The sequence below is a fragment of the Ptychodera flava genome, chromosome 18 (assembly GCF_041260155.1).
Source record: "Ptychodera flava strain L36383 chromosome 18, AS_Pfla_20210202, whole genome shotgun sequence".
Lineage (NCBI taxonomy): Eukaryota > Metazoa > Hemichordata > Enteropneusta > Ptychoderidae > Ptychodera > Ptychodera flava.
In genome coordinates this window covers 26,578,093-26,595,065 of record NC_091945.1, presented here as the reverse complement: position 1 = coordinate 26,595,065, position 16,973 = coordinate 26,578,093, and the positions used below count along the sequence as shown (strand labels likewise).

Genomic DNA, 16,973 nt, shown 5'->3' with positions numbered 1-16,973 from the left:
CAAATTTTCCCTGATAACATACCTTGAAATAAATTTGCTTGCACAATCATTATTCCCGGAATTAACATCTTTGTGTAGACTGATGATTGCTCCTTGCTTTGGGATTAATATTTCTTCTATCAAAAGAAATTATAGTTCACTAGATTACATGTATGTCACAATATAATTCAGTCACCACGAATTGTTTCTGTAAAAGCTCAGCAACTGAACACCCTTCTTGAAAACTGTGAAATACTAGATCCATGATTGGTCTGGTGGATTTGAACCTGTCATTGTTGCCAATGTATAATTTGATCACAGTTCAGACATCATCTCTTGTGCCTGCTCTTCATGCGCTTCCTTACCACATTAACTTTTATCTAATGTTCCTAGGTAAATATATTGCACCTTGTTTCTATGATATTTATTTATACTCAGTACACTGGGTATCCCAGCGCTACAAGAAAATAAACAGTTTTCCAGCCTTTCAAATATACTGACCATACGGGTATTCTTGTTTGTTTTTAAGGGTGTTGGGAAGGGTCACAATTTTTTGTCACTTCAATCGATGGCTCATTGTGGATGGGAAAAGCACTGTTACACTGCTTGTAGTGTTTTTGCTTTAACCATAACAACAATTGATCCACTAGCTTAACTTAGACCTTGAAACTTGCAAGTTGAAGTCTCCGAGGGAACTGTTGACATTGACCTTGTTAAAAGTTGGCAAATTTCCTTCTATTAAGAAATTACACAGAAGTCTGTTTACGCTCTTTAATTTCGTTTGTGAGAGAGATTGAGAAACAGGCAGTCATTTTGTTTTCACGTCCTGAAAAGTTACTAGTTTGTGGATAAAAAATCAGTGGCCATGACATCTTCCAAGCCAGTTCAAACCATTCCATAATCTGATTTAATAGCCTCAAACAATGAGACAATATCAGCAGTGTGTAGCATTTGAAAGTTTTGATTCTGTTTCAGAAAAACAAATTGTGCTTGAAAAAGATGTGAATTTTTGAATTATTGAAACACCGCAGGTTATATAACATGACCAGGGCTGATTACAAAAACAGTATAATATTGAGATGAAGTGCGACCGTCCATGACTAGCTGATGGTCTTTGTATTTAACAAAGAAATGATATATGACAATTCATATTTTGTTTTTAGGCTGAACAGCTTGGGAAACTCGGGCACAAACAGTAAACAGTTGAAAAAACCCTGAATTTTTGTCTTGTACCATCAAGGAATAACATAGACAAGTTAGGGTCTGTATTGTGTGTGGTGTATGTCAAGTTACCAAACACACTGTTGAATAAACTATGTCACTGTCTGTCTGTCTGTCTGTCTGTCTGTCTGTCTGACAGGCTATCTATCCAGCCATCTGTCTCTGTATGTCTGTGGACCAAAGCTACAAGTCCTGAAAACTGGTAACAGTTACTTGATTAATTAAGATTAGACTCATTATCTGTGTACAAAACTGATAAGTGGCCCCCCAACTGAGAATGAACTGATCTAGTGTAATCTTTGTTGACACAGATTACAGAGATGTCAACATCTGTATAATGAACCTGGTGTTGAAATATCGGTATGGACTATGTCTTGCTTTCTGTATTTGTCTGTAAAGAAGGCTGTCAATGATACATTTTGTGTTTGTCTAGTTTATTGGTAATAATATGTATGTCTATCAACCATTTAAATAAATTTGCCCCTTCTAAGTCTTACTTCTAAAGGACACATACATACATACATACATACACACATACACCCTCATGTACTCACATATTCAATTTTAAAGCTGTAGTTAAGAGACTTTCAATTTTTCCACTTGTCAATAAGACAGGCATCTCAATTGACAATACCTGAAGTAAAAAAAAACACAGGAACCATGACATCCAAATCTCCAAGCTTCATATTTTAACTGCCGGCAGTCTACCTGCACATGTTAATGACACCAATTACCATACTGTTCTGGCCTAATTGTAGTGGTACATATATATTACCTGTGTAAGTTAATTGCACCTTCCCTCATTTCCTGATATTTTGTCATTTTAAAGCGCACTGTAAATGTGCTATCTGACAACTTCTTCCTACAGAGAAAATATTATGCCAAAGACAATGCGAATGACACAAAGAACTGCAACAGTTACGTAATCTGTGGCATTCATATGGTAAACCATGCTTTGAGCACCTCTGAAATAATGGAATGTCCCAGACAGCAACCTTTGCGGAGTGGTGATGAAATTGGCAGATTGGAGACTTGATGTCTATGGCAAATCCTTCTTATATGTTACCATCAGAGCATGTTCATGTCACATGCTTCACAGGTCAGCCAGTCACCAGGTTCTAGGTTGATCTTAAATATCTGCAGTCTGGGCGTTATAGAAACAAAAAAAAAGTTTGTCCAATTGTCTGATTAGCAATCAGTGTAAAGAAGAACTAAGCAGATACCACAATCCACAGTTAACAGCTATACAGTTACAAATCTGAACAGATTAAAAGAGGGCCCAAGTGCCACAATGTAGAGGATATGCATATCAGATGAAAACAGATTTTTACATAGCTCGGTAGATGTATATCAGTTTTTATATAAAATGCACACCTTGCATCTCTGGAAAACAAGTTCATCTTCGACCAATATCTTTTACTAAGCACAAAGACTCGAAGATAAAAAAATTAAGGATCAAAGGATTGTTCAGTAATATCCTCTGGGCAACTTGATATGTGTATTTGGTATCGTTATTTCAATATAGATTAATACTATACTGCAAAAAGTGCAAAAAGATGTGCAGTGAAGTGTGTTTAATTAATATAAACCATTGCAGCAAATCCTGAGTTTACCTGAGTTGAAAAGTAAAACAGCTATCATATTTGTATTGAAATCCTGTCATAGCAATGAAAAAAGGTCCTATGTAACATTGGGCAAGGAGCGTTTATTCTTTATGGTCCGTACCATCGAACCACTGGTACAGCCTGTGGTGGAGGGACTGTGATTAAACTTATGAAATAGATTATCGTTGATAACTGATCTATCAACTTACAACTTTGTGAAAACCTTTCTCTCACTTGCATTAATTTTTGTTAGTATTTTTAGGATGCTTTTACTCAAATATTGACAGAAATGATGATTTTTGCATGTGAGGAGATGATAACATCTTAGGAAAAAATAATTTTAAAAATCACCTCCTTTAACAATGATTATCTTATAACTGTAACATTGACTTTTTATTTGTAGGTTTCTGAAGACCAAATCAGATTTGTTCAAATTGTGATGACTTTTGGAATGTGGGTATTTGAGAACGCTTTCCTTACCTTGAGTGAAATACATCTCAAACTGTTCGCTGTATAGTGCAGTAACAATTTCTTGTCGTCAGGGGAACATTTCTCAAATTTGTTCAAAACAGCAACAAAATTCAAAAAATTTCATTTGCCAGCTTTTATAAAATTGCCAAACTATCATGATTTTTGCATTCTATGCTGAATGTTCCTGTCCCTTTTCTGGCATTGATAGCTGTATCTCACTCTTGCTCATGTGAAATAAAGCAGTTGAGATACACCAGGTGCCTGGCTGCATGTGATATTTTCTGAACAGAAAAGTAACAAAGGGAAGATTGGAAAGATACATTGACATGGAGTATGCACACCAGACGGGCCAAAAAACTAGAAATTCCTCAGAGAATGTCAGGTCAAGTTTTGTTTTTATCAGTGAGAAGAAAGCATAGACCCCCATGAACACCCCGTTAGAAGGATGAAATTTATCACTAATGACTGGACTGTACTCTCCTACAAAAACACCAATCCGAGGCCAAAATCTTCAAGTTAATCTTAATTTCTTCTATACTCTTCCTCATGCGGGTACATTATCAGACATAAAAGAGCTGGTATAATCTGCGTAAAGCCTCAGTAAGAACTGTTACAACTTGTGCCATCTACACCCCACTGTCTTTCATCTCATGTGGTCTGTTTACGCCTGTTTACGTTGTAAGAATAACCAGCCCCCCAACATTCAGCTCAGTCCCCCATCCCTTATGGCAGGCATAGTCTTCTAGCTTTTACACACCACAGACAAGGTTATGTATATTTGCAATGGAATTCTACATCATTGTTTTTCCTCTTTCTAAACAATTGTTTTCTGATCCTGTCTCCTCAGTGTTGTCCATCAAATCTGGAGTTCTGCATCCCAGGCTATCATGGAGCAATCTCCGATTGATTACCTGAGCTGGTTTATTTTGCCAGAGGCTTACGCCCATCCACTTGTTTAGTCGGCAAGTTTTCGGTGTCTTTTGCAGAGAAATAATACTATCTGCAGCAAAGCTTTAAGCCTTTTTTGATTATTTTTGCTGCAAGCGTAACAGGTTTTAGGGGAGTTAGGTAGAGGTGCTAGATAATTAGATTTTGCCAGACATTTATTTGTTTAAGTACTCTAAATCAGACAGAAAACACCCTCCTCTCCTTGGTGTGTGTCATTGATTTTGACACATGCAACCTCCCGTTTTGCCACTCGGACCGGATGAAAGACTTGTCAAAAAAAGTAGAGAAGGCACAGCTGTCAAATGTATGGTTCTCTGAGCACATAGGACATACTTATTCTCCTTGTCAAAGGCAAAGTGACTGTCTTGTCATTGTATTATCTTTATTTTTTACCCCAGTGTTCTATGGTTAATCATATAGCAGGTCCAGTTAAATATTAGGCACTACTTTTCAACCCCCCTCACCCAAATCATTAATGTCATGATAGTGATATTGTCCAATATCTTAAAAGCATTCCCGAAAGTTGACCCTGCAAATAAAAAGAAAATGATGGAAGCACCTGTGATTGGCACTTGTCTCGTTTTCCACCAATGATTTCGGAACAGAATATGATCAACGATTGTGTTCCTCTTCTCCTGACATTCTGCGTCTATTTGCTGTGTCATAAAGTTTCTCTCAATTTTTTTTATTTTTTCAAGTACGATGTGTCATAGTGATGTTCATTGTTTTTTGCTGCCAGTGTGTCTCATAGCTTATCAACTGTTTCATATCGGTAATTGGTATCTAACCAATAGGCCTTCCCTACCCCTGCAAATGTTGTAGTTAATTAATGCTACAAGATTTTGTTATCATTTTAATGACTTTTTATCTGTCCAACCCCATCTCAGGTTTAGGGGCCTTCTTAACAGTGATTCCAGACAAAAACTCTCCGCTTGATAGTTCTACAGTCAAGCTTTAAAAAAGATATAATTTTCGAAAGGATAGTATGGGAGTGCAGTTGTGGTGAAAATTCTTTGGAGGGCATTTTCTATAGATTTTATTTTGTGTCATTGTTTTTCCCTATTTGTATTTTTCATGGCAGACTGCTTTGAATGTTGTTATTTAGTGGTGAAATCAACATCCACCCCTAATAAGGCTGCATCAGTAAACTAATTATTTGAAGATATGTACAAAAGCAAAACGCAACCACTGAATTGACATCAATTATTCTTTTATAATTTTAACTTACATTTTTACGAGCAATTTTTTTGTATTTTGAGGGCATATTCACTTGCTGGTAATGAGGAATTGTTAGATTCTTGGCTATTGTCTCACAGCATGTCCTGTCAAAGATGACGCCTACAAAGGGAATCAATCTCTCTGAGTCTCTCTCTCTCTCTCTCTCTCTCTCTCTCTCTCATATATAATATACATATGTATATATATATATATATATATATATATATATAATATATATATATATATATTATATATACGGTAAAAATTGATAACAAGTAGAACACAGGACTTATTTTATATATATATATATATATATATATATATATATATATATATATATATATATAATATATATATATATATATATATATATATATATATATATCACACACACACAGAAATACTGAGAATTTCGCTGCATTCAGACAGCCATACTGTTCAAAGTTTGAACGGAAATAAAGGATGAAAAACGACCTTTTGTTTGGTGATGTTTTGCTTTAACAATTGATAAAAACTGACAGGTGCAGGTCGCGGCGCGCTCTACATCGCTCCACAATTTATAACTCTTTTGTACGATTTTCAATATCACCCTAAATGCTTACGTAAGCAATTTATCTTTATTGCAAGCCTTGACGTTTCGACTGTATAATTTATTTTATTGCGATAGATCTGATTGTTGCAGACATTGTTTACGAGCTTTAAAATCGCATTGGCGGCTTAGCGGAGAGATGTTGATAAATTACTGAGCTGGACTCTCGGGCTGTCTGCAATGAAAAACTTCACTCCCTAGATCCGGCCCAGTGCGATCATATTGCAAGGTCACGTCAGAGCGCGCCCTGCGCGTACGTTGCTTGGCAACTGTATCTAGGGATGAACATTAGGCTATCGCGCTGATAGCGAAATGTGGTTGAGCACACATCCCTATCGTGAGGCGAAAGAAACTGCGGACAACACAGTAAGCGACAGCAAGCCTGAGGGTAGGAATTGTGACGACAAGATTATTGCTCAATAGTTGTAAATTGACAGACAATCGCCAGGTCAAAAGTGGGAGGAGCCGTCATCTTTGGTACAATTAGATATATAAACAAAGTCGTCGCGCCACCACCGTACATTGGCCGTGAGGCTTACATTAATCATACATAAGCTGAAGACAAATGACACAGTGATGGTCCGAACGCTCTAACGCCACCCAGCGGACTGCAGAACGGTTTTAGAAACCCTGGCTACTCCACTTGAGCGCGGCAGCTGTCAAGTCTTGGTCCCACCGTGTTTCCCACCTCGGGTTTGACTGAGTTCGAGTGAACCGTATGTACAACGGCAATTTCTCGTGAAGATTTACTGGTAGGGCGCGTTTGTTACTTTTTGCGATTAATCGCAGTAATTGTGGATTGGTCCAACGCCGAGCACACCGTCAGTCACTGTGTTGCAATCAACTCTGGACTTCCGTTGCAATAGGTGTTACGAAGGCACTCTGACGACACCGAACGGTAAACTTCTAGCCCAACTTTTTTAATCAACGCGGAAGTGTTTGACTGTAGCGGGACAGCGACCGGGACAGGACTCTGCGCATGGGAATGTTTCTCTTCCATCAAACTTTAAAACGCTCATTACGGCGATATTCACTTGCTACACCGTGTCTTCAAAGAGAGGAACGTGATTGGCCGAGACCCCAGCTCAGCTGAATTACCATACACACGTAAAGTGAGGGTGGTGTACTTGTCGCCAATAAAGATAGTTTCCAACTTGATGGAGCTCGGACGCGCAGTGCGGAACTGAACTGTCCACACACCGTACGTGTATGGGATCGGAGACTCTACCCATCTGTTCAGTCAACGCTATTCTTGGCCACGCAAAAATCGATCGCCTTCAGCAGCTTTACCCGGGGATCTCTGACGACCATCCAGTGGGTTTACTGTACCCTCGGCCGCCCGGACTCACACAGACGCTATTCCGCACATGCATGCTCTACTCTGTTGTGGTTTATGTTTGTTCTTTTCTGTACGATTCGACGTGCGATCTATTCTTTTGACACTTCGTCAAGGAGGACAGCAAACAAAAGTGAAACAATGTTCAGAGCCGTCGGAGTTTTCAAGCTTCGCAGTTTTTCCTGCCGAGCAGTTTTCACCGTATTGATGACACTGCTGCTGACACAATCGGAAACACCAGCCCAGGCACGTTTTTAAAGTACAATCGCTTTTGTGCGGTTTCTGGGATTTGATCGATCACAACGGACATACTTTGTGTGCAAGTTTTAGGTCTCCTTGCCCTGTACCACGATAGGCACACCAGTTTGGGTATTTTTTTACGACAAAACGTAGTCCATCTTACCCATTAAACCCACTATTCCAGGATTTTACAACTTCTTGTACGTGAGACATGCGTACATAATGTCATTATAGCGGACGCACATGTCTGCAGCCAGCTGGCAGACGACATTACAGTTTGGTACACTTTACGGTCAGAATTTCCTCAATTGGGCAAAGTTGCCAGCTGGAAAACATGTAATGATATGAAACAAGCTTGTTTAATCTTATTCTAGTCGTTTTAAAGTTCTAAACGGATCTTTTTTCCCTTCAGGGCTTCATGTTGAGCGGGGGTCAAGCGCTGTCTGCCCCAACTGGCAGGATTGAAGACCCAGCAGGTACCGTATAAGTTTTCTTCATCATATTTCCCTGGCATTTTGCCAACAAGACATTAGTTTTAGTTCAAAGTCAGTAGATGTACCGTGTTCTTGAAAAAAGTGCAAAGTATATGCGATTTCGCATGCTTTTAGTACTTTTGATGTTGGTGGGTATGGGGACGGTAAACTCCGACTTGCTCTTTCAATTTCATGAAAGTGAAGTTTGTGCAATTGCATTCCCAATTACAAGTTACCCTACTTTATAACGCTTAGTTCTCCACTTACATAACGGCAGTAGCCGCGACCCCATCGGGAAAAAATTTGACTTTCAATTTTAGAAAAAAATACTACCATACCAACGCTGGAGGTGTTTGATTGAATCAACCCAGAGTTGTTGAGAATGCGAAACATTCAAAGATGTAAGATGAATGACTTTCCCAGTAGATATATAAATAGCCAGATTCGCGGTAGTTTATGTGCCTAGCATAAAATGTCGTAACCCTCCTCGACCCAAACGACTGTTTCACAGGGTAATACAATAGCGTGTCTCGCACATTCGCAATGGAAATGCAGATCCATTTGTGGGTGTCAGACACCCGTACCGATAGCAGCCTTGAGTTAAGTTCTGCCCCCGTGCACTCCTTGTGTTTCTGGCCATTCATTTGCTGGAAGTCCCGAAGCAGATTTACAATTTTTACCATGACAATTTCAGTCCAAGAAAGGCCCGGGAATGCGCTCCAAAATAGCATCCGCCGCCGTCAATGATACAATGTAGTTTTTGTAACTGTCCATTGAAAACTGAACCCTTTATTGACATAAGCATACGTAGATTACACACAGGCGTACGCATTTCTTGTGTCCACAAATTAGTGTTCCATCATACCGAAACTGGAAAGTCCGCCCAAGTCTATGGTTCTATCATGTAATATAAACAGCAATAATTTCCTTGTTTGTGCTATTTAACAAAAAACAATGCTTTATAAGAGGAAACAATGATTTTTATCACTAATCTGCTAGGGCAAATTCAAATAAACGTGACTGCAGGTGTGTAGCAAGTTTGTCTTAGAATGCCATTGATGGGTGCAGGGACAAAACAATACATGTTGTCCGACTTTTTGTCTGGTCGAGGCACATCATTGTCGGCATTAGCTTTTAAGTTCTCGGGAAAACATTCTCGTATTGCAAACCTGAAAGTGCTGATAATGGTAATGCAATGATGCCTGTTCCAACAGGGAGTTCAGCGGAGAGCTCTTGTCTGTGCAAATGTTTTCAAAAATTTCACCAGCAACTCTAACCTCTTGGTAAAAAATTGTGCATCCTAGGCTCCTTGTAACACAATTACTTGTATTGGACTGTACAGTAGCTGTAAAGACTTTCTAGTGTGATAGTTTTTGTCTGGAACCAACAAATTTTGTAACTTTGCCATTTGGTCGAGAACTCCTAGTTCCCAACAATTCATTCAACATTCATTCTAACCTTCTATTGATACCATGAAGGGTTACCTTCTGTAGGTCCACCACAACTTTTTTTTACCAAGCATCCAACGAATTACCAATCAATATGCATCGATGACCTTTGTATTGTTTCAGTGAAGTTGACAGAAGGAAAACACTTTTATCATAAAACTCATTCATGAAATACCTGTCCTACCATGGAAGGCTAGAAAGTTTACTCACAATCGTGTATTTTTCAAATAAATCTCAGAGCGCATTTTAGTTTGAATGTTGTCTCCTTTGACAAGGGGTTTTGTTTGTAACTGAAGCAATCACAACAAGTATGAAATATGTGTTTTCTTTGCACAGACAATAATGTGATGTTGCGGAATGTTTTCAGTGAAGGTTACAAGAATGTTTTTGTGCTTCGTATTTGTAGTTAAGTGCACACACTTTGATCCAGTCAAACAGGTGACAATTCCTACATTCCCATCCTTGACTTCCGGGCCCTCCTTCCCCTCCTGACTTATCCAATCAATCATCTTGCTACAACCGACGAAAACAGCATGGAATAATATCAAAATAGATATGTTTCATGAATAATTTTAAAAAAAATAAGTCTTAGGTATCTCAGAATTTGGGAAGGGGCATTTGGAATATCTTCAACAACAAGGACATCTTGAAATTACAGAATTTGAGGCCAATTAAAATGGCAATACGGATGGCTACTTTGGCCTTGCCAGTCATTTCAGGCCCCACTTAACTCACGTAATGACTATTTAAACCTTGAAACCAGCTATTGAGCCCCAATTAAAGGTTGCTTTTGAATTTCTGAACAGATGGACACTGACTTTGAGTGACTTTGGTTTTGTGATGTGTGTCATTAACCCCTGTCCTGTAGGACCACTTGCCACAGTGCCAGATATTTGTATGGTAGGAGGACAGCAAGTAACTTCTGAAGGCCACTGAATTTTCATAAGGGCAAGCATAGAGTAACCCTTGGCAAGCAATCCTCATCATGTGATCAGTCAACATCTGTTTCAGAGTGCTACAAATATAGATGAATGAGATGATAGTGCAAGTGCTTGTTAAACAAATGTATTCATAATTGCAATTTTACTGGTAAGAAGCCCGATCCTCTGCGCATTGATTCTGTGAACTAGGAGGTTCTTGGACATGTGAGTCTATGAACAGAAGACCACAAGAAGCCAAAGCTCAAAAAAGCCACCTTCCCTATCTCATCCTTAATTTAAATATATTTTGTCCTTTTTCATGTTCTTGATTTCGAAAGGAATCATGTTTATGGGTGATTGAGAATTCTCATACAATAATGTTTGTTCATTGAAAGTTGTTGACAAGTATATCAGAATGTTCTTTTTAAAAGAAGGGAAAATGTCATCAAGTTACTCTCAATGTTCCATCACTCAAAAAGCAGCACAGGTGAATATTACTTGTATTTTATATTGCACATGTTTTATCACTTGTTTGTACATGCAATTAGTAAGTCTGTTCAGTGCTTTTAATTCATTTTTCACTCTAAAGAAGTTTTGGGTGCTATAAAGAAAGTGAAACACAAACATGAGCATGGAAGACTGCAGTGATTGATATTTTTATTGACTTTTGTCCTCCTTGCAGCTTACGAAGTGGTAACACCCATGCAGGTTGACCACATCGGAAATTACCTCACACACGATCTCAAGCCGCTCAGGATAAAGAGAAGCAGTGAAGGAAAGCACCAACACCACCACCACCATCACAAATCTACCTTTTATAAACTATCAGCGTTCGGAGAACAGTTTCACTTTGAGTTAGAACCAAACGAGAAGCTGCTGGCGCCGGGCTTCACAGTACAGGTGCGGTCACATGGGAAGTCATACACCACGAAGCTGGATGACCAACAGGCAGCCTGCCTTTATAATGGGAAGCTGAAATCTCATGGAAATGGTTCAGTAGCCATCAACACCTGCAATGGTTTGGTGAGTCAGTTTTATTCAGCCTGTAATTTTTTAACCATTTGTACCCCCTACTTTCCTTTATCCTCTTGGATAGTCCCATTATCTACAGATAGTTTGTTAGACTCTTTCATTTGGGAACAGGGATGAATTAGTTGCAGTGTCAATTGGGGTCAAGTGAATGAGGCAACTTGGACGCTCTTTGAAAGGTATGGTTTAATTAGTCATTTACTTTGTTGTGTAAAGTGCCTCCAAGCTACTGGGCAATGCCAATTGTAAGCATCAATGTAAATACAATACCCACAGCCACAGAGCCGAGAGTATTAGATGTCCAGCCGCTCGTGTTGACCTCTGAACTTTTTGACCAGGTGCGATTGGAGATCAGGAGCCACCTCTGTATCGTTTTAGTGGCATCAGGTGTGGATTTCGTAGGCTTTTGATAATACCGTGTCCCAAGTACAGCTTAATGCCTTCCAGTGTGTGGTCAACTGACAAATTGGTCGAATAGTCCTTGTAAACAGAATGGGAGTAAACTTTTAACGGACTGTAAAATTGTTTTGGAAAATGATCCAAAGAAGGATGTGACTACTGAAGTGGCACCTCTTGGTTTACCAGCTATGTGTTCAATATCTCCCTGTTAGAGGTGGACCATTTGATATCCTTGGGAGGGGGGTCTGGAAGATTTTTGAAAAAAATAAGATTCCCAACAAATGTCAATGAAAAAGAATCAGCCAGAGAAGGCTTGAGAATAAAAAAAAAGTTGGAGAGTGGGAAAAAATGTACAATGGATCAGGTATGAAAAGATAATGCTGCCTCATCAATCTTCCAACCCCCCTCCCCCCAGACATCAAATGGTCCACCCCTTATGGAAAACCTTTCTGTTTACCAACTCTGCGCTCAATGTCTCAAAGTTGTTCCTCGGAACTGAAGCAGATTGTGCCATACATCCTTCAACACTACACTCTACTCAACTCCAAAGCAGCACTTACTTGTCCATATCCACTTTCTTCCGAAAGTTTAATAGTGGTCCACAATAATTCTGCATAATATTTGCATAAATTTAGCATTTATGGCAGATAACATGGGTTGTTTGAGTATAAGTCCCTCCCCTAGTTTTACTGCAGTTTTGTATCTGATTCACTGAAGAAGGGTTTCATACATGAAAATTGAAAAAATGATAAGACTCAATCATCAAGTAACTGAGATAAAAATTAATATTTATTCTCATTGTATCAAAGGTCTCTATTTGCATGCTAATTATATTGTCTAGTGACAATTGGCTTCACTTTTAACAGCTGCTTGAAGCCATGGGAAGTGTGGGGTACCTGTATATAGCGTAATAGGATTTAGTAAATCCTATAATTGCCCTGTTTGAGCACATAGGACAAACAAGAAATATTCAAGATTGTTTTGAATCAGAGACCAATATGTGTACCCTCAGTTGAAGCCCACTTACACTTGCCAAATAAACTTGAAAGGGGAATTTATTCAGTTCATTGATTTTTGTGTCGGTTGCTGCACAAGCTGAATAAGCCACTGTAAATTGAAGTCAGTAGGTGAGCAACATTGTGGCACCAGGTTTTTACCAGCAAGACTTTGTTGTGCGTCAATCTTCAACACCTACACATTCATATTTGAATTACTGAATAGAGTCTTTGAAATTGACAGGCATGATATCTTACATCGTAATGGGGGTACTTGAAGTGTACCATAGTTGGGTCCTGTCGCAGTTCTTCTTCAACCTTCTAATGAAGTGAAATTTGATTGGTCAATGTGGTATAAACTCCAATTAGGGGAGGGGGAATGGTTGGAAGGAAATTTGTAAAATGTAACGCAGTAACCAGAAGAGAGAGAGTGGACATTTCTCAAAACCGAACCATCACGATAACGTTTCACAGCCGAAATCTATCACACTTTTTCAAATGGAATTGGTTTGCAGAACAAGAAGCATAACGAGTATCACGATTACTCCCAATCCTTTGAACATATGAAAAACAAACAAACTTACAGTAACCTATGATGAAACCTGTCGTATGCTTTTATGTATGTAGTTGAAAGTTGCTTTTATCTTATATTGGTATCTTGTACACGCCATCAATCATGATGGACATAATGTCTGTCATGTTAAACATATATATCTCTGTTGAGACTTCATTCCATAACTGTCAAATATCAGTATGCATGTATTGAAGATTTATGCACAACAAAGTCTTGCTAGTAAAACCCTGTGCTACGAATGTTTGGCATCATTGGAGTTTGGTAACCTGCAAAGTCATTTAATTGATTAAGCAATTGATTGAAAAACTGATGATAAGCTGTGCAGTGTGTAGTTTGACCAGTGGTTTGCCTCTATGCTATTCTGATCAAAATATATTACATTAGCCATCTTTTGTGATTAATGAACCTAAGCAAACAATATGTATTATGTTTCCAAAGCTTGTATCAATCCCTGGTGAATTTTATTGTACGTCTCAACACAAAGCGCACACTGAGGATTATCCCACATAAGTGAACATGAAAATTGTGTGCTAAAAATAAGGGTTAAGAAGGGCAAAGCAGTTCGTGGTCCTTTTTATTGTATGTAAAACACAGAGAACAGGCTACCAGAGTTCAAAGGAGAGTTCAAATCAGATATTAATGTAGGAAGTTAACCTGTCGCAACTGGGATACAATGAAAAATTTAGTCCATATAACCAATAGGGGAAAATGTGAGTTCCAAAAAGATGTCAGCTGTGTATTTTAATAAGCAATGTTGATCGTTGAAATTTCAATTTTCTCATTAAAACTGGTAATACTCAAAAGAGGCAAATAGCAAAGGCTAGACTCCAGACAGCCCCTCGTGCCTATTTTGGTTATATCATCATAGCCAGCTGTACAGGATTTATTGCAAGTGTATGCCTTGGGTTGATTCTGGAATGGCCAGGTGCCTCTGTCAACACTTGTGTGCTCTGCACGCCATGCCCGCTACAAAGCGAAGTCAGAAGTCAGAAGGGTAAATTGACGCGATTGACTACAGTCTAAGCATAGGCTTGACATGATCGGAGTGTTGATGTTATGCATGTCACATCTCACAGGTAACCGTCCCGTACCTTTTCAGGGCTAAGTATATAATGTCATCATTGTTAGTTGTTCTGTCTACAGGTCAGTAACACAGTGGCACAACCCTACTTCTGTGCTAATTTCTTTTAATTCAGTGGCTTAGCATCAAAGTTATTTTGTCCATAAACTGGCACCGTTTCCTGTTATGAGATTTTAAGCTCTGCCTTGGCAGTGTCTGTTGAAATAATTGGCATGCTTGCCCATAACGGGAGTTGACTACAAAGAACATGATTGCATTCCCCATGTGAAAAGGTACCCATTGTTTTACTGCATCCTAACTTGAACTGTTCACGGGAATTAAAACATGTGCAATTCTTTATCACCAAAACCCGAAAACACCATAAAAATGTTGTGCTACGAAGACACCAAGAATGCTACAATCCAAAGCACATGTTCCCAAATTTTAACAACTTACTGTATTATTTGAATTCATTGTCTTTCACCATGACATTATAATGATTTGCCTATACTTAGTACCCTGATTAGTCAATCCTTGACAAAGGCAATGTCTATGCCCAACTGAATTGACCAGGCAGAGAGAATAGTTGCCAGAACTCCCTGTTTATTACCTGTCAGTATATTACAGCTGTAAAGGTAACTTGCTCCCATGAAGAGGTTTTTAATGAGCAAACAACACCTGTTCATGGTGCTTCAATGAAGACTTGTGTAAATTAATGATATACAGACAACCTCCTTAAAATCCAGTCAACATTAAGGAAATAGCAAGTGACTGGGTAGAGAAAAGATCCTGTGTCAGCAACTGGTTCTAGCAAGCAGCAGTATTTGTAACTAAAATAACTCCTCCACTCCCATGTCATTATTGATAGGCCTGAGAGCTCATGTATCCCTATAGTCTACGACCTCAGCTACAATATACTAGTACGCTAGGCTCCCACCAAAACCATCTAGGAAAGCACATTAGAGGACCAACTGAGGGGTTAATCATAATGACCTTGTACTCAGTTTGCAGATTTGCACATGTGCAATAAATTTTTTGCAATTATTGCCAGAAAGATTATGCAACTGTGTTATTCAGAAGGCGGAACATGATAATGTCAGCATAATTCTTTTCAAGTCCTGATCACATCTGTTCACCCATTCTCAGTCAGCAGGCTGCCTGCTGAACTTTAATCGTCAATAACAGATTTGTACAGTGTGTACTTGAAGCATATGGGTTATCGATAGTCTTTAATCCACTTATTTATAGCGATTGGAGAGGATTATGTGTTAAGCTTCTATGTTTACACACTCAGTGTTGTTTAGAATAAATATGTCATAGTGGAAAACAGAGATGGTCGGAAAACAATACCTAATGATTGTAAGTCAAAGGTTACCCATGTTCTAGTATAAGGTTTACATGAGTATCATAAAATACTGCCAGTAATTGTTCTCTTGGCTGTCAGTTTGATTGTCAGAAATTGATGACAGTGTCTGTAATGAAATAGTGTCGATTGAAGTACCCGGTACAGAGTGTGTATTAAAGACTGCCCAATATTGCCCAAGACTTTTAAAAAAGCAAGGGAAACGTGTATTGCTGCACTTCAATGAAAATGCGGTTGCTAGTCAACCGGTGATGTTGTGATTATACTGTGTGCCCCGGACACTTGACATACCCAAGGGTAAGAGAGGGAAGAAGAATTTCCTGTGATATGGTGAAACTATGCACTTACATTGCATTACATACCGATGTGTCCTCCAATCACAACCTTTGTTCGGTATCCTGTGAAGGAATTCCTCCACAGTTTATGCAGCCAATGTAGCCCTTCCATATTCACACAGAAATTCAATTTTACATTTCGTCAAGTTTGGATGGTAGGGGGTACATACTGCGAGAGAGCCGGGTCAAAGTATTTCGTGCCTAGTTCGAATGTTCTGCCGAAATATCTTTGGTGTTTATCAAAGGTTCCCATCCCTATAGTTCGTGAGTCTGTAGACTAGGATTGCGAGAATTTACGACACTATACCAAAGGTCGCTCAAATCTTCAGGCAGAAGAGTATAATATGGAACAGTGTACAGCTTAAGCAGATAAAAAACTTGACTCTATGCACACATGTCCCTAATTGGCTGATGCCCCAGCTCAAAGATCATGGTTGTTGTGAACATAGAGTTCTCCATTACTATCTCTGTGTTGTGACGTGCGGCCTGTTTAAATGGACCAACTGTCAAATGTTACTTTGCTTCAGTACATATTAATCTATCAATAAAACTACTTTGTTTGTTTGGGAAAATACTCCAGTAGTTTGTCAGCGGTATCCGTTCTCTTTGCTTCACGCATGCTTGGCTTCATCAGTGTTACCTCTTACCGTACTCAGCTTTGTTACGTTTGCTTTGTCCCCAGTGCGGGCTGTGGAAAGAATTATCATTACATTAAATATTTAAAGGTAAATGGAGATGCCAAGCTGGACTGTATGTCTATTGCAAAACTGT

General features: G+C 38.9%; 1 protein-coding gene across 2 annotated transcripts in view; it reads left to right on the top strand.

Moving 5' to 3' along the window:
* The window catches only part of LOC139117262 (A disintegrin and metalloproteinase with thrombospondin motifs 18-like), a 151,908-nt gene that overhangs the window by 67,715 nt on the left and 67,220 nt on the right, over positions 1–16,973 (top strand). Inside the window, exons 1-3 of one of the 2 annotated variants that reach the window (XM_070680209.1) lie at positions 6,643–7,612; positions 8,019–8,082; positions 11,130–11,470. In XM_070680209.1, coding sequence (XP_070536310.1) covers positions 7,424–7,612; positions 8,019–8,082; positions 11,130–11,470 — 594 coding nt within the window. In that variant the 5' untranslated portion in view covers positions 6,643–7,423. Of the gene's footprint in view, positions 1–6,642; positions 7,613–8,018; positions 8,083–11,129; positions 11,471–16,973 lie in introns of those variants that run through there. The other variant, XM_070680210.1, reaches the window with a different exon arrangement.